At 37.1% G+C, this 17,170-nt stretch overlaps 1 protein-coding gene across 2 annotated transcripts; it reads right to left on the bottom strand.

Moving 5' to 3' along the window:
* Positions 1 to 1,868: 1,868 nt before the first annotated feature.
* LOC119777071 (E3 ubiquitin ligase TRAF3IP2-like) lies at positions 1,869 to 15,021 on the bottom strand. Of its 2 annotated transcripts, XM_038275834.1 has the most exons (11): positions 14,816 to 15,021; positions 13,195 to 13,241; positions 9,558 to 9,660; positions 5,382 to 6,022; positions 5,261 to 5,303; positions 5,117 to 5,181; positions 4,935 to 5,032; positions 3,041 to 3,109; positions 2,746 to 2,862; positions 2,596 to 2,670; positions 1,869 to 2,519 (listed from the first exon to the last, which is right to left on the bottom strand). In XM_038275834.1, the coding sequence occupies exons 3-11, from the start codon at positions 9,620 to 9,622 to the stop codon at positions 2,373 to 2,375; spliced, it is 1,320 nt and encodes a 439-aa protein (XP_038131762.1). In that variant the 5' UTR covers positions 9,623 to 9,660; positions 13,195 to 13,241; positions 14,816 to 15,021; the 3' UTR covers positions 1,869 to 2,372. The 2 variants fall into 2 exon arrangements, with proteins under 2 accessions (XP_038131762.1, XP_038131761.1); XM_038275833.1 differs by lacking the exon at positions 13,195 to 13,241.
* Positions 15,022 to 17,170: the final 2,149 nt, after the last annotated feature.

Below are 17,170 nucleotides of genomic sequence, written 5' to 3'. Positions count from 1 at the left end.
AGTGAGTTTTGAACAATAATAACCATTATTTTGTGATTGTTCAAAATGTGTCCCACATATTTGTCACCACCGTCAGATATTTATAAAAAGCAATAAAATCAGGCAACTAAAAGGTCAACTACATGCCTGAGGACCCCATTTTCAAATCTTCAGCTCTACTGGATGCCTTAAGGTCACTCAAGCTCCTGTAGGTTTGCTATTTTCTCTTAAACTTGTTCATATTTTTTGGACACTGCTAATGTCACAACCATAACATGTCAACACCGTCTCTTTTGTATAAAAAATATTAGATTAGATTATGACATAAATGTTTACTTTTTAAGAAGAGGTCTAAAGTAGCTAGCAACAGAGGGGAAACAAGATGGCTAATGTGAACAACTCATGCATATCATGTGAAAGAGTAGGATTTTGTCACCACCGTCAGACGTCACCACCGTCAGATTTTCTGTCTGACGGTGGTGACGCACAGTCTGACGGTGGTGACAAAAAACTACAAATGGTTCTCAATGGAGGCTAGAAAATAATTGTTGATCTGTAATGTTTCATTAACCTCTTTTATATTTTTATTTATGTAATTCCGCCTAGATTTCTTACATATTGTATAACCCTAGGGGATGGGGTGTGCCTTCCCTGTCTCTCAATTCACTATTATGCCATGTTCATTTGGTTTACATCATTTGGGATGCACATAGTGCACCTACTACCTACCTACATAGCACATAGTATACAATATTCCTTGTAAGCTATGGCAGGGCAACATTTAACCAAATCTAACATTTACTGTAATTCCCCCCAATTTCATAGTCATTACACTCAACTTTGACTTTATGTATTTTAGGAAGTTATGGCTAGGAAGCAGCTATCTGTGAAGGAAAGAAGGAAAAGAAACAGGGAATATCAAAAGAAGTGTGAAGGCCTACTGACAAAAAACCTACATATATTCAAGCAATTACTCAGAAGGTTCAAAATTTCTACCATAATGCAGCACGAATGACAACTGACAAACAGGACACAATCACACGCAAGAAAATAAAGCATCAGAGAATGATTCTGACTGATAATGATATTTCTTAATTGTACCTTATATTCCTTGAAAAATATTTGTCACAGTGCTCATGATTGTTATTTTTTGGACCAAATAGTTAAATAAAGTTAATAAGCAAGAAACCATTGACTTGAATTGTATACAGTTTGGAATTGTATGTTGAAATGAGGCCACTGTCACCACCGTCAGTTCTAAAGTCACCACCGTCAGAGGGCTTTTTATTCGTTTTAAATTAATATGCTTGCAATATGTTTCTTCAGTGCTGTTCTCTCATTAAAGTAATGGTCTCTTTTAATACAAAAATATGTTTGTTAAATAAAAAAACATGACTTTTTCTATTTAGGCTTAAAGTAAACGTTATCTGATGTTAGATATTTTAAAGGACTACACATGATACAGTTAAAAAAAATTAACAAAAATGATTATTCAACATTTAACAGCATAAATGTGTGCTAACAATGCCAGATAAAGATTTAAAAACTCTAAATACTTATTAGACCAAATAAATAAAAAATAATTAGCTTTTTATTGTGTCTGATGGTGTTGACAAAAACAAAGTAATAACTGGAAAAATGCCTATTTTATGAAAGAAATACAAAATGAGGAGGTTGCACCTGTACACTGCTGAACAGCCAAGACCTTGGTCTATAACAATATACCTTCAGATTTTGTAATCCAACTAACTTTTTATTTTCAAAATTAAAACCTGTTTTATCCAAATTCCCAAGAATCAGTGAAATATATCCAATAATAGATGCTGCTGCAAAGAGCAAATATCTTACCAGAAACTGAAAACGATTAAAGCTCATTTTTGCACCAGAGCGTTTTGTTTGGTGTTTTTTTTAAACTGTTCTTTAAACCATTGGCTTTTTTTTTTTTTTCAATAGAGAAGTGCATCTTGGTTCAGCCAGCTGACAGGCAGTGTGTAGGAAAAAGCTGAGCTTTTGCCATCATCTCCTTATAAATCAGTGATAATTTCAGCAGTTTTGACATAAAAGTGAAAGTAAACTTTGGGCATGGTTACAAACCGCTAACACACCACCGCCGCACAGTTTTAAGTCTTGTTTTCTTTTTCTTTTCTTTTGCAGCCTGTCAAACTAACCTTTGCGTGACTCATGGACAGTTTTAAATACAAAACCTAATCAAAGAGATCCCCCTTTTTTATTTTATTTTAACCCTGGCTTCTTTTCTGAATGTTATAACACAAAACAAGAATCTACAAAAGCACCTAAGAGTCTTTACAATCACAGATTAGAGAGGGCCCTGAGTGAGGGGGCCCCCTGTTTGCATCAGCAGATAGAGAGACGTGTCCTCGGGGGTCAGCTCTCTAGATGGGGATGGAAACGATGGTTGGAAGTTCCCCGATGGGAGGGGGGTTATACTTCTCCACCCTCATCAGGCGTCGGAGGATGTCGTCTCGATCACGCGGCCAACCGTAAACATGAGTGTTTTGAAGCCAGTTAGGGACATGACACTTGAGCAAAAGAAGAAAGGAAGACATTAAAAGACCAGCGAAGGTTTTCCAGGTTTGAGTGTTGCAACACGCTCACCTTTTTAGCCCCAGGAAACAAAATAGGAATGAACCTGAAATTCTTGCTGCCATTTTGGATGAATTCATTCTGAAGCTGCGTGACACATAAACACATGTGTGAGTGACAGCTGCACTAAAGCAGGCATTTCAACACGAAAGCCGCCCTGACCTGTTTGTAGATGTAAACCGTATTGAAAGTCCTTTCGTCGTTTTCCAGGTCGAACGGGGAGGTGGTCACCGTCTCGTAGTACTTGGGACTGATGATGATGATGATCAGGTACTCCTTCTGGGAGGGCGGATAAAAAAATCTGCATTAAAATCTACCAGTGAGCTGTTTCTAAAGACGTGTTTGATCTTGCTCAGTGATGCAACAATCTGCCAAACTGGCGGGATAATTACCTCTGAAGTTATTTCATGTTTTATTCTTTTCTTTAAATCAGGTCTAGGGTAATATCTGATCTTACCTCGCTGAGGTACCGCTCCATGAAGTCGATCTTACTTATACTTCGGTACTGCTGCTCAAAAATGTCGATCTAGAACAAAGACATTTGTTCGTTAAACCTTCTAAGAGAGAAATGAGCAGTAAATGTGGAAAAAAGTCTTTCCGAATTCTTTTTTTTTTAAAGAAAATAAGGAATTTCCAAATCAATACGGATAAAATCCTAAATGGGGTTGCTCACTAAAAAACTCCTAAGATAAAAATAATAATAAACCTAATCAAGTTAATATTTAAATCAGTTCCAGCACAAAAATCTAAACTAAACCACATGAAACAACTTCTCATGTGAAATCTAGTTTTAGTGTCTTGTTTTTTTCCCCTCATCCCCTATGTGCTCATTGGCCTCGAGGGGAAAAAAACACATTCCCACCTGGTTAATGAAATGACAGAGTACATTCAGTGATACTTTGCTCTGCATATTGAACTTAGCCATAACAAGAGGTACGGAGGTTGTAAATACCTACATTTACCTTAACTTAAAAAAATACATAATTAGTACTTAAGTGGTAGTTATGTTGCACTTTTTACTTGAGTAAAATTTCTTATTTTAACACTCTTAAGAGAACAACCATCACTATTTATGTTCAGGTTAGCCTTTTTTAATATTTTTCTCTTTATAGTTCAAGTTAAAAACAAATATATTTCTGGAAGTAACTGGCCCTTGTCTAATCCACACATATATAATACTTCAAGTATTGATATGTTTTATGATTAAAAACTTGTTTTGAAAAAAAATATAAACCAATAAATGTTTAATTACTCTACATCATATAGTTATCGTTTGGAAAACTAGCATTTGCATACAAATTTATATTTTTTCAACTTGATATATGTATCTATTTAGAATATTAAATCTGATTCCAAAAATAGAAAATTAAAAACAATCTACTGGACTTTGTTTCCAAGTATGAAATAATAACGTTTCAAATTTGGAAATAAAGTCCAGTAGATTGTCTTTAATTTTCTATTTTTGGAATCAGATTTAATATTCTAAATAGATTTATCAAGTTAGGAAAAAATATAAATTTGTATGTTTTTTTGGAATGACTTTGGCCTGGATGACTGAGAATCTTCACCAGCGTATTAAATCATATGTTAGGATCATAACTATTAGGTAGGTAGCTTATTAGCCTTCTTACCAAATACTTTTTTTCTGTATTTACTCTTAATTTCTTTAATGCCTACTATTTACTTTTCCTTGGCTAACAAATGAAGTTGTGCTACTTTTATTTAAGCACATTATTTCTTTGTACTCCACCCACCTCTAGCCATAACAGTCCCTTCATTTTAGTGACTAAACTTATCCCTTAAGTGATACATAAATGATACAACTGCAACAATAAAGGGGAATGTCCTCTCATTCTTATTTTTATCTTTATTATATTGCATAGTTGGATGTGTGTATATATCATGTAAAACTAACTGGAGCGTGTAACAAAAGTAATTTCCCTCTGGGATTATTAAAGTATTTCTGATTCACTGTGTCAGGATGTCCAATCATAGAGCAGATGCTCTCTGGCTTCAGGTGTTCAACTTTAGGACCCAGCGGTTACTGATCCATGTTTTTTTTTAACTGAAGTGAAGCTGTGCTGCTTCAACTTAAAATTATTTAGCTGTTAAAAGTGAACAAATTGATCGCTCACACGTCACGTAAACATTTCAGGCGTAATAATTCTTAAAAAGGAATGAGGGGGGAAAAAATCTGGGAAAAAGTTTCAATTTGGAAAGTATGTTAGGATCATGTATGAGGGATCTCTAAAGGGTCATTAGAACACAGGAACTGTTTTGCGATGTTCTTTTAATGCTTTGGCGGCAAACAGTCGATGGCATTAACAGGGAAGCTGACGTCTGATACGTACATGAGTGTCGAAGCCGTTGTGTCGCAGCAGAGCCACAAACTTGATTATCTCATTGACGTGCTTGTCGTTGTCGGCCTCGTAGGTGACAAAAACTCTCCCTGCGTTTAGAGATACAGAAAACGAGCTGTTAGGAGGCGACGGGGGGGGAGGTTCGATCGGCTGGCGGGGCCATCAAGACTCACTCTGCTCCAGAGAGAGCGGTGTGCTGTACGTAGGGTGTCTTTCCTTAACTGGGACGTTTTGTCCACTGCAAGAAAACAAAAACAAACTTTCAGACCTCTGGAATACTGTGTGGACTCTGGAGGTTGAGTAAAAAGTTCACTTACATATGTGTGAATCCTGCTCCAGGGATTCTGCACTCCCCTGGATCTAACAGACAAAGGACAGAATTAAGGAAATCTACCAACAACAAGGAGAAGGAGGTTAAAGATGGAAGATCAGACTTACAGAAGGGGCTGTAAGCCGGGCTGTGTTGGGGCCAGGCGTATTTGTTGGCCATGGGCGGCCTGCTGAAGGCATCAGCAGGACACTGAGCGCAACAGGCAGGGCCCTGAGGTTGGCACGAGTATGGAGACAGAGTATGGTGGTAGAGCTCAGCAGACGGAGGGTTGGAGCGGAGGGACAGCGGCTGCTCCAAGCTCATCATGTTCCCAGTGTGCTGTCCTGGTAGGGAAGCCGATTTGCATCTGGACAGGCAGCTGTCCTCGGAGCAGCTGGAGTCTTCCTTCTGGCTCAGACAGGAAGGCAGGCTGTTGGGATACCCCGTCCAGCTGCTGGCGAAGCTCGGGTGGAGCATGTTGACCTGGCTCGGGAACGGAGTAGGCTGGCTGTATCCTGCAGGGAGGCTGTGGGGGGGCCTGGAGGAGCAAAAACTGGAGCTGGCAGGGGGGAACTGCTCTCGGTTCCACCCTCGCTTACAGAACATGGAGTCATCGGGGACCAACGTGTGGTCTGAGGGTCGGCGGTGGCCATTGAGGTTGAGTGGAGGCACCGCTTTGTGCCCAAGGCTGGCTTCTCTTTGCTCTGAGTTCATGGTCTCATCGTCTTCTTCAGGTGTGTTTTGGCAGGGGCTCAGGTGGCTAACATAACTAGGCAAAGAAAAAACTATCAGCCTTACAATAAACAGACCTGATGCTTCTCAGATGTCTGAAGTATCACCAATTTACCCTGTTAACACTAAAGCTAGAGCTACTAAACCCCAAAGTAGAAGCAAAAACAGGCGAAACTGTGACCTGTGCTTCAAACAGAAACCACTACAGACAAAAATGAGGAGAACAGAAAAACAAGAAGGCGCTGCTGGCGATTCTTTGACCTCTGAATGCTGATCAGGCAAAAGACATGACCTGCTTATCGCTAAAAAGGTTTAAAAAGGTCATTTCATGGCCCTCAAACACTTTGAAGTGATTTTTATTTAGATGAAAATCAGAGAAAGCTGAAAGTCTGCTTTCCGCTGTTGTTCATCAGGCTGAAGAAGACTCCTACACTTTTATACTGCTTATAGGGAAGACTTGCATTTGTTCATTTGGAAACATTTTGTTATAGAAAGCTTTAACCCCCAATAATAACTTGTATGAAATAATTTATCCTCTTTTAAAACTACAATGCTGCATATTTACGATGTCCATAGCTTCACATTGGTTATTTATTCTGCAGTTTTATATTGCTAAAACACTTTACAATACAACATTTTATTGTTTATCTTTTAACTCTTCACTATTATATTATTTTTATACATTTTTCTAAGGTCCACATTTGTGTGACCATTTTTTCTAGATTCTTTTTGCTGCTCTAAACACCCGAATGTCCCCATTGTGGAACAATAAAGGGATTTTCTATTCTATTTGATGCAGTCTGGGGGTGGCAGGTCTGTTCAGCAGCAGACTGCAGGCTGGTTCTGAGGGACAGCAAAAGCAGCAACTTTCAGCTTATGTAATAAAATAAAAATGTCAATAAAAACATGCTCCGGATCATTATTCTAAATCTATCATCAATTTGCAGCACTAGGAATAATGAAGCGCAATAAATTTGTACATTTTTGCATACATTTTACCCCTAAAAGTATTTCAGGGCTGCGCAACAAGCTGTCAGCACAATATCTGAGCGTGCAAAACATAATACTGTAATTAACTGTTAATAGAGTGCATTCATTGTGAATGAAAAGCATATTTTTGTATGCTTATGTAATATATAATCAATTGTAATGAGTTAAGTAGCATATACTAACACTGGGCAAAATAGAGGGGGCCCACAATGCTAAGATCAGAAAGCAATGGAAGCTCAGATATAGAAAGTGAGGAAAGAGGAAAATAGACATTCATCGCAGCTGACCTCATTTTCTAATATTGTGCAACTGTAGTATTTTTACCTAACGTCATCATACCAAGAGACTCACTGCAAAAAAAAAACATCTAAGTGAGTCAAGTTTTCTTGAATAAGTGTAATTTTTATTATTATCTTGTCTTAGAACAAAAACATTGGGAAAATATCTTTTCTAAGTGCTCAAACCAACGAAAAACAGACTTTTGTTAAAGGAAATTTTAGCTTTTTTTTATTAGTTTTTGCACTGGCCCTGGCTCATCTGGAAAAACAGCATCAGAGTCATTAGATTTTCTTTTTAGATATTCGACAAACAAAACAAACACAAAAAAAAACAGGTGGATAACAATTAAATATGTGTTTCTCTTTAGTTTAAAAGGAAAGACTAAACTTTTCAAAATTATTAGATTTTTTTATATTCTTCTCCAAATATAAGAAAAACCGGTTAGTTTAAAAGAAAGGGAAAAAAAGCCCATTTGTTCTCATTCAAAAAGCTGACATGGTGACTTCTTTAACAGGAGCAGCAAATGCGACATGGCTGCTTCAGCCCAGAATAACATGTTTTCAGATCGTTTCCCAGACATGTCAAAACAAGGCCTATCATCCAGCGAAATCTCAGCTCGAATATCCAAATAAAGTGATTATCATTTCAAGCATTGTGATCCTGTTACAGCCTCTCACCACTTACACGTGATATCTGTCCTGAGATTTCTATAGGTGACTTGTTTTCTTTTGCCGTGTCTAAAATCATAACTTAGGAAAGTTCAAAACACGAAATCAAAACAGCCACTTTTTTTTTGTTTTTACTAATATCAGTTTCTAAAAGTAAAATTGAAAGACATAAACATACAATAACCATATTCTGTAACAGAAAACTAGTAAAATATGCAAACTGCAGGGTTCTTTGACAAAGCTAACGGCTATTAGCATTGCTAGCTAATAACTGACTAACGAAGCTTTAACAGTAGTATATGTGTTAAAGATTGGATCAGATAAATCACGCATTCAGACATTAAAATCCTCAGACTTAACCGCTTGAAGTTTTGAGGACTTTATGTTTATTGGAACAACTAAACAGACACAAAACTTAATCATGTTCTTCAACCAAACTGTGCATCAAGACAGACGACAAAGATAATCTTTATTTGTCTTGTAATTTATAATTGTTTAAACAACAAATGGATAAGGAACCAGTTCTGTAGCATTGGTTTACGTATACCTGAGCCTGGTTCTGCTGGAGGTTTCTTCCTGTTAAAAGGGAGTGTTTCCTCTCCACTGTCGCTCCAAGCATGCTTAGTGTGAAGGATTGCATTGCAGTCAATGAGTTGATGCAATCAACTGGTTTTTCTTAAAGAGAAAACGCTAAAACAATTTGACTGGATGATCTAGTTGGATGGTAAAGTGCGTTGAGATAAAATGTGTTTTGAATTACCGCTATATAAATAAACTGAATTGAATTGAATTGATATATCTCCGTATTATGGTAAATTGAAGCTTGGGTTCTTACTGAGCAGATCATTTCAAAAAACAAATAAGAATCACTGTCTTAGACTATTGCGCTATGATACTACAATGAAATGTCAGTTTTACACGTGCAGTTTCACCATACAGCCTTAAATCACTTTTAAATCACTAGCAGCAGGAAATGTTCATCTACTTTAACCTCATAATGAATAGAAAACCATCCTTATAGCTTAATGTATAGTTATGTGTAAAATCAGCTTAAAACGATTTTTTTTCTTATAGTTTTTTGAGTTACAACCAACTGAAACAGAATTATTATTATTTTAATCCGATGTGTTTATTAAAGGTTATTAATTTTTGTCTGATAATTAAGCATTCCATTATTGCACATGTCAAGTTAAGAAACTTTGGTGCATTGTTAGGAGAAAAATGTGGGAAATTATCTTTTAATTATGTTTTGATGTAATTATGTTATAATTTCTAAGTGACAAATGAAAAAGACAATATAACTCCCATCTCGTTCTACCATTACTGTAATTATTTGGCTGCTGAATAATTTCTCAATTAGTTTTAAGTTCTGTTTATAAGAGATGAATAATCTCTATCTGAGTTTGTCATCTCTACAGAAACCAGCAACACGTTTGCATTCTTCCTTTCTCTGCCTGAAAAGTGAAAATCGCACATTTTCTGCAACCCAAATCACAATTTATTAAAAAAAAAAGATCTACAGGAACTTATTTCAACAACTTCCTGATGAAAAAAAGGCCTGCATAACCTAACAAAAAGTAAGAGTGAGCCCTAGCAGCAGCCTCTGCACAGAGCTCCTGTTGTTGTTCAGCTCACCTATTTGGAGCAGACAGCGAGCAGACCGAGGTGGGCAGCATCGTTGGGCTTACTCCTTCTGACATCCATGTGTGTGTGTCTCCTTTAAGATGTGTTTGAATTTCTGTAGAGGATAAAAAGAGATGAGAGCCAGATATCTGATGCAAAGGTCGGTATAGACAGTGCTGCATAATCTGCTTTTCTTTTTCTTTTTATCAGCCCACACTCGTGTTAGAATGTGTGTGTTTGATTTGCATGAGAACATAGCGGGACAAGAGAAAGTTTCTTCCACATAGGGGACTTTCTCTAAAAGTTGAGTGGTTAGCATCGGCGAAGTCGACCTATGCATGGGAATCAGGAAGCCATGGTTGTTATTTATCAAAATAAACTCCTCAAACACTCCTAATTTGGCTAATTAAAGGCAAACTGATCCTATATTAAAATTGAATATGATTTATTATAAATCACACTATATAAATCATTTATATAGTGTTGCACTGATGCCATTTTTTGGCCCCGATACCCAAGGGCGTAGGAATATGTTTACAATTGGGGGGGACACATGTCGGAAATCTGAGATTCGTAAATATTCAACAGAAACATGTCTTAAGTACGCTACTTTAAAAAAAGGCTATTTAATCTTTTACTTTATTCCTTTATAAATGTGTCTTGCAAAAATAATGCATTTAAAATTTACATAATGCATTTGTTCATAAGATGTGAGCATATCACCAAACAAAATGACTGGAGTCTTTTATTAAGCAAAGGGAGATGTCTTTCAAGGGCTTCAGCCCTTGGCATATTTAGTGTCCGCATACGCACTAGAAAATCTAATATTTCAGTTGGATTAAAAACAATTCAGTAGGCCACAGAAGTGCAAAGTTTGATATGTTTTATTTTGTCAAACTTGCAATAATGGTCAAAAATGAATTTATATAGATTGACTGACAGAGGGAGCTGACAGTGTGGTGAAGAATTATGGACAGGGCGCTTTGAAGCATCTGGTTCAAAAACGCATTCTAAATCTTTGGTAGAAATCCATCTATCCTTCCATTTTCTGTACACCCTGTCCCTTAGTGGGGTCGGGAGGTGCTGGTGCGCCAGTCTGTCCCGACCTTTGGTAGAAATGGCGTCTTTAATTCCAATTTGCAGTACAGAACAGAGAAAACTACAGAGTTGTCAATGTTGTGTTAATCTGTTTATAGTCTAAAAAGAGGAGCCAGCAGTTTATTTGAGGAAATAAAGGTGCAGAAGTTAATTAGTTGGTTAATTAGTGGTTGTGCAGCAGTTCGCTGCTAAGAATTAAAATTAATTCTCCCTGTGGTTTTAACTAACGATCAGGAGCGCGGCAGGTATAACATCTGTCCATTTCGGCGAATCAAAACCACACAAAAAATAAAAAATCCCAGACCGGGCTAATTTCAACACAAGTTGTGTTAGGTGACTGTTACTCACACTGACGTTTCTCTTTTTTAAAAATCTGAGTAAGTCCTACTGCTGTTTCAGCCTTTTAGTTGGTGGTGGCATTGTACTGAAATGAGATATATAAAAAAAAATTACATTTTGGCTAGCGTGGCAAACATCTAGAGAAAGTTAGCAGTTAAATATTGGATGAGTGATCAGCCCAAGACTACGGAAGAGGATTAGGGCCACTGAAAAAAGTTAAGTGATTTTTAAATTTTATTTCAGTTTAATACAGGAAAAAAGTCAGAATTCTGACTTTTTTCTCAGAATTCTGACTTTTTTTCACAGAATTCTGACTTTAATCTCATAATTCTGACTTCTTTCTCAGAATTCTGACTTTAATCTCAGAATTCTGACTTCTTTCTCAGAATTCTGACTTTAATCTCAGAATTTTGGATCTTAATGTAGATGGGCACCATGAAGGTAGAGATGTGGAGCACTCAGCTTCACTGATAAAGATGTGAGTTGTTTGAGATGGCCAGTGACATATTGGTGAAAAATTACAGAATTAGGCAACTTTTGATGTGCCCGAGGGGTCCCCCTTATAAATGGAGGAGCAGAAGGTCATTAAAACAAGAGAGCTAGTCTCTAAAACAGACATGGCTATGGCTTGATGCTAACATGTTTGTTTTTAAACATACTTTTGTTATATTACATTTGTGTTGTGTTTTCCAAATAGTGTAGAAAATGAATGGTGGGTTTATAATGTTTACCTTTTATGAGCAGGACAGGAAGCAGAGAAGTGTAGCATTACCTCCAACTAGTTAAACTCATAATTATGAAGTTATTCAACAAATTCCTCAAGTAAAAAAGTGCAACTTTTATTTTTTATTTATTTATTTTTTACCAGATTTGTTGATTAATTTCAAAATTATGTATTCCTTCCAAATCTCCAAATCTGAAGAATTTTTTAAACCAATATCTACATTATTTAACATTTAGTTTGTTTTAGCAGTACTTCCTGTTATATTTCTTTATACGTATATTTTACATTTTCTTGCACAGCAAGCTCAGCAGATTTGAAATTGTGTGCTTGTGTAAACACAAGTAGTCAGTCTTTACTCTAAACATATATTCTGGTTATTTTTTAGTTAGACATTCTTGTTTTTATATATCTGTATAGTACCCCCCCCCCCCCCAAAAAAAAAAAAAAACACTGTAAATTGATTAGAAATCTTAATCATCTGTCAGATTTCTGAGAAAAAAGTCAGAATTCTGAGATTAAAGTCAGAATTCTGAGAAAAAAGTCAGAAGAAAAAAGTCAGAATTCTGAGATTAAAGTCAGAATTCTGAGAAAAAAGTCAGAAGAAAAAAGTCAGAATTCTGAGATTAAAGTCAGAATTCTGAGAAAAGTCAGAATTCTTACTTTTTTACCCATGTTAAACTAAAAAAAAATTTAAAAATCAGTTAACTTTTTTTTTTTCCAGTGGCCCTAATCCTCTTTCGTACAAGACTAAGATGACTAAACCAAAAAGATTCAGTTTCTATATATGAAAGTGAACTGACAACAAAGACGTTATAAATAGGCAGCATCCCGACAGACCATTTTACCTCTTTCACAAGTTTCTGACTTCTGTATGCTGTTTCCCTCCCTCCTGAGTGCTCAAACACTCTCACTCAGCAGTTCAGAGAGGGGAGGGGGAGTACAGTGACGTAACGCTATGCTGCGCCTTCAAAATAAAAGCACGCTAGTTAAAAAATGTCAAAATCTAATATTTTGCGGTACAATTTTTGGGGGGGGACATATCCACCTGGCTTTTATATTCGGGGGGACATGTCCCCCCCGTCCCCCCCGCTTCCTACGCCGCTGCCGATACCGATACCTGGCTGTGCAGTATTGGCCGATACCGATACCATCTATTTGAAATTGATGCGTATTTATGAAGAACTGCATTCTACCTGGATGTAAAATAATTGCCATCATGGCTTTGTCAAGCTGCTGCCTACCTTTGTGAAGCAGGAAAAAAGACTAAAACAAAGTGAATCCAGTAGAACTTTTTATTGCCTACCTGGAATGGATGACAATAGTTGAATAAAATGGTATCGGTGCCCTATTTGTTGGTACTCGCTGATTCCAATACCACCATTTTAGTGCTGGATCGGTGCCCCGCCTGATACTGATATCGGTGCAACACTAGATTTATATCTAATGTATGATATTATTCTTGTTAAATCATGTTTTAACTGCGATTACCCCCAGTTATATGTTGACGTCTGAGCAAACACCAGGTTATTCCATTCCTGGAAAGAAAGGTCTGTGAGTTTGGTCGGGGTTAGATCACCATTCCTTAAGTTTTGTGGCTCTGGCAAACAAGCTTTATCCTAGTAGTTAGAGCAGTGCGCTTGTGCTCTGAGAAGGAAGTACCCGGTTCGATCCCCACAGCCTCCACTCTGGGTCCCTGAGCAAGACCCTTACCCCACACTGCTCCCCAGGCGCCCCACAATGGCAGCCCCCTGCTCCCTAAGGGGAAGTGTTAAATGCAGAGTGAATTTCTCAAGTGTGAGATTAAAAAAGTTCAATTATTATTATTTTAAAACCACAGTGAGAGCCATTACCCACATGGAAGAGCCATGATGACTCAATGACCCCTCAAAGTAAAACCTGAAAACAACACCTAAAGCACAACAGGCCTTCCTTATACAAGTCAAAGTCAACGTTTATAATTCCACCATAAGAAAGAGAATGGGTAAAGAGTGGCATCCATGGGGTAGTCCCAACATCGCCGTTTGAAAAAAAGATCATAGAGATCTTTTCAATTCTGCTACAAGGAAATAAAAACCTTTTGGAGAAAAGTACAAATTTAGAAGGTGTTCCTTACATTATTTCTCTATGTAAAACTAAAATGGACTTTCATAAAAGCAGCATCTAAATAACAGTTTAACATGGTAGTGGCAGCATGATGGTCTTTAGCTGCTTTGTTGTCATGTCAGCATGTCAGCTGCTGATTGGATTAAAAAAATAAATAAGGTTTTGAAGTGATCCAGTTACTCATGTGTGCAAAATCAAAACAACTTGGTAAAGAAGACTGGGCCAAAATTCCCCCACAGACATGTAAACGTCTCATTTCCAGTTACCACAGATGTTTGTTTTTCACACAAGGTTAGGTTAATTTAAAGCTTTTTCTCCCTCATTAAATTAAAAAAATAAAGTAAACATTCAGCATTTTCTCATCCTAACTTCTAAATAAAGTGTTTTCATCTGTCTGAGATTAAAATCTGATACTGAAAAGTGTAATGCCTAAAAAAACAAACAAAAAAAACAAGAAAATTCAAAAGGAAACTTTTTTTTCTAAATTCACTGTAAATTTAAACCAATTTTGATTAATTCAAAACATTTCAAGCGACAGCTTATAATGTTAGAACAATAAAGTAAATGAAAAACAATCTTTAGAGATATTTTTTTTTCAGCAGTCAACTTTTTTACTTTCTAAAAAACAAAAATGAATGTATAATTTTAGGTGTGGGCAATTCATGACTAGATTAAAGCACCATGTGTTTAAATGCCCCCTGACATTTAGCAGCTCCTCTACTGATGGAAAATAAATCAGTGGTCTTTCTATTCTAATCAGCATCTAGGTCTATATTCTATGGGTTGTGTAACCTGCTTCTAGGTGGGTTTATCCTCCAACAGCCCCTCTGGATTCCTGTAAATGAAGCTGAAAGCCTCTCTGTGGGTAAAGCTTTCCACTGAGGCTGACCCACATACTGCGTCTCCGTGGCGCACTTCCTGCGCTCTTTTCTAGCAAACAGGAGAATTAAGACCATCTAGATGCGAAACAAACTTAATAAAAGCCAGAGATGACAGTAAAACTTACCGTCGATGATCGAATTAAGAAAAAACCAAATCTCTTCAGCAGGTCACTCAGAAAAAACGGTGTATTCTCATATATTAAAGGAAAAAATTGATGAATAAATATATATATTTTCAAGGCAAAAGAGTGTGTGGAGCCCGGAAGTGAGAGTGATTGTAAAGTTTTAGTTGCGTCCTTCCTCCTGCCAGGCGGATCTCAGAGCGCAGCTTCATCTGGGAGCGCACTTTATTCAGCGCAATGACGCTCAAACTCCTCCTTCCTCCTCCTCCATGCTCCCACACTTTGGCTCACACACCGGGGGCGACTGCTTTACATATTTTATATATACATTTATATATATATATATATATATATATATATATATATATATATATATATACACATTTAGATATACATATAGATATACATATATATACATACAGTAGATATCTCTCTCTCTCTATATATATATATATATATATATATATAGAGAGAGAGAGAGAGAGAGAGAGAGAGAGAGATATCTACTGTATGTATATATATATGTATATCTATATGTATACATATATGTATATATATATACACTCACCGGCCACTTTATTAGGTACACCTGTCCAACTGCTCGTTAACACTTAATTTCTAAGCAGCCAATCACATGGCGGCAACTCAGTGCATTTAGGCATGTAGACATGGTCAAGACAATCTCCTGCAGTTCAAACCGAGCATCAGTATGGGGAAGAAAGGTGATTTGAGTGACTTTGAACGTGGCATGATTGTTGGTATCAGAAGGGCTGGTCTGAGTATTTCAGAAACTGCTGATCTACTGGGATTTTCACGCACAACCATCTCTAGGGTTTACAGAGAATGGTCCGAAAAAGAAAAAACATCCAGTGAGCGGCAGTTCTGTGGGCGGAAATGCCTTGTTGATGCCAGAGGTCAGAGGAGAATGGCCAGACTGGTTCGAGCTGATAGAAGGGCAACAGTGACTCAAATAACCACCCGTTACAACCAAGGTGGGCAGAAGAGCATCTCTGAACGCACAGTACGTGGAACTTTGAGGCAGATGGGCTACAGCAGCAGAAGACCACACCGGGTGCCACTCCTTTCAGCTAAGAACAGGAAACTGAGGCTACAATTTGCACAAGCTCATGGAAATTGGACAATAGAAGATTGGAAAAACGTTGCCTGGTCTGATGAGTCTCGATTTCTGCTGCGACATTCGGATGGTAGGGTCAGAATTTGGCGTCTACAACATGAAAGCATGGATCCATCCTGCCTTGTATCAACGGTTCAGGCTGGTGGTGGTGGTGTCATGGTGTGGGGAATATTTTCTTGGCACTCTTTGGGCCCCTTGGTACCAATTGAGCATCGTTGCAACGCCACAGCCTACCTGAGTATTGTTGCTGACCATGTCCATCCCTTTATGACCACAATGTACCCAACTTCTGATGGCTACTTTCAGCAGGATAATGCACCATGTCATAAAGCTGGAATCATCTCAGACTGGTTTCTTGAACATGACAATGAGTTCACTGTACTCAAATGGCCTCCACAGTCACCAGATCTCAATCCAATAGAGCATCTTTGGGATGTGGTAGAACGGGAGATTCGCATGGATGTGCAGCCGACAAATCTGCGGCAACTGTGTGATGCCATCATGTCAATATGGACCAAACTCCCTGAGGAATGCTTCCAGCACCTTGTTGAATCTATGCCACCAAGAATTGAGGCAGTTCTGAAGGCAAAAGGGGGTCCAACCCGTCACTAGCATGGGGTACCTAATAAAGTGGCCGGTGAGTGTATATATATATATATATATATATATATATATATATATATATATATATATATATATATATATATATATATAGATATATATATTATATATATGTATATATAATATATACATAGATAAACATAGATATATATCTATGTATATATCTATATGTATATATATATATATATATGTATATATAGATATATATACATATATATATAGATATATATCTATGTTTATATATGTATATCTATATGTATATATATATATATGTATATATATATCTATATATATATATCTATATATATATATAGATATATATATATAGATATATATATAATATAATTCTTTGAGATAGGGCCAAGGATGAGGGAGGTCTTGTTGGTCCTCGTCTCCGTCTCCCGATACCCTCTCGCCTGTGTCCGACCTTTCAGACATTTCAACATCTTTGTCTGAATCCGACATTGTAGCATGGCATAGACAATTCACGTTTGCAGTTTGAAGAACTCCTGCTTGCTTCTGATGATTTCCTTTAGCTAACCAATTAGTGTTTGCGTTCTATGACTCATCCAGTTACACTAGTTTTGACTAGATGTGGATGG

The sequence above is a fragment of the Cyprinodon tularosa genome, unplaced genomic scaffold, assembly GCF_016077235.1.
Source record: "Cyprinodon tularosa strain WSP-4 unplaced genomic scaffold, ASM1607723v1 ctg98, whole genome shotgun sequence".
In the NCBI taxonomy this organism is placed as follows: Eukaryota; Metazoa; Chordata; class Actinopteri; order Cyprinodontiformes; family Cyprinodontidae; genus Cyprinodon; species Cyprinodon tularosa.
This window is presented reverse-complemented; position numbering and strand designations above follow the sequence as displayed.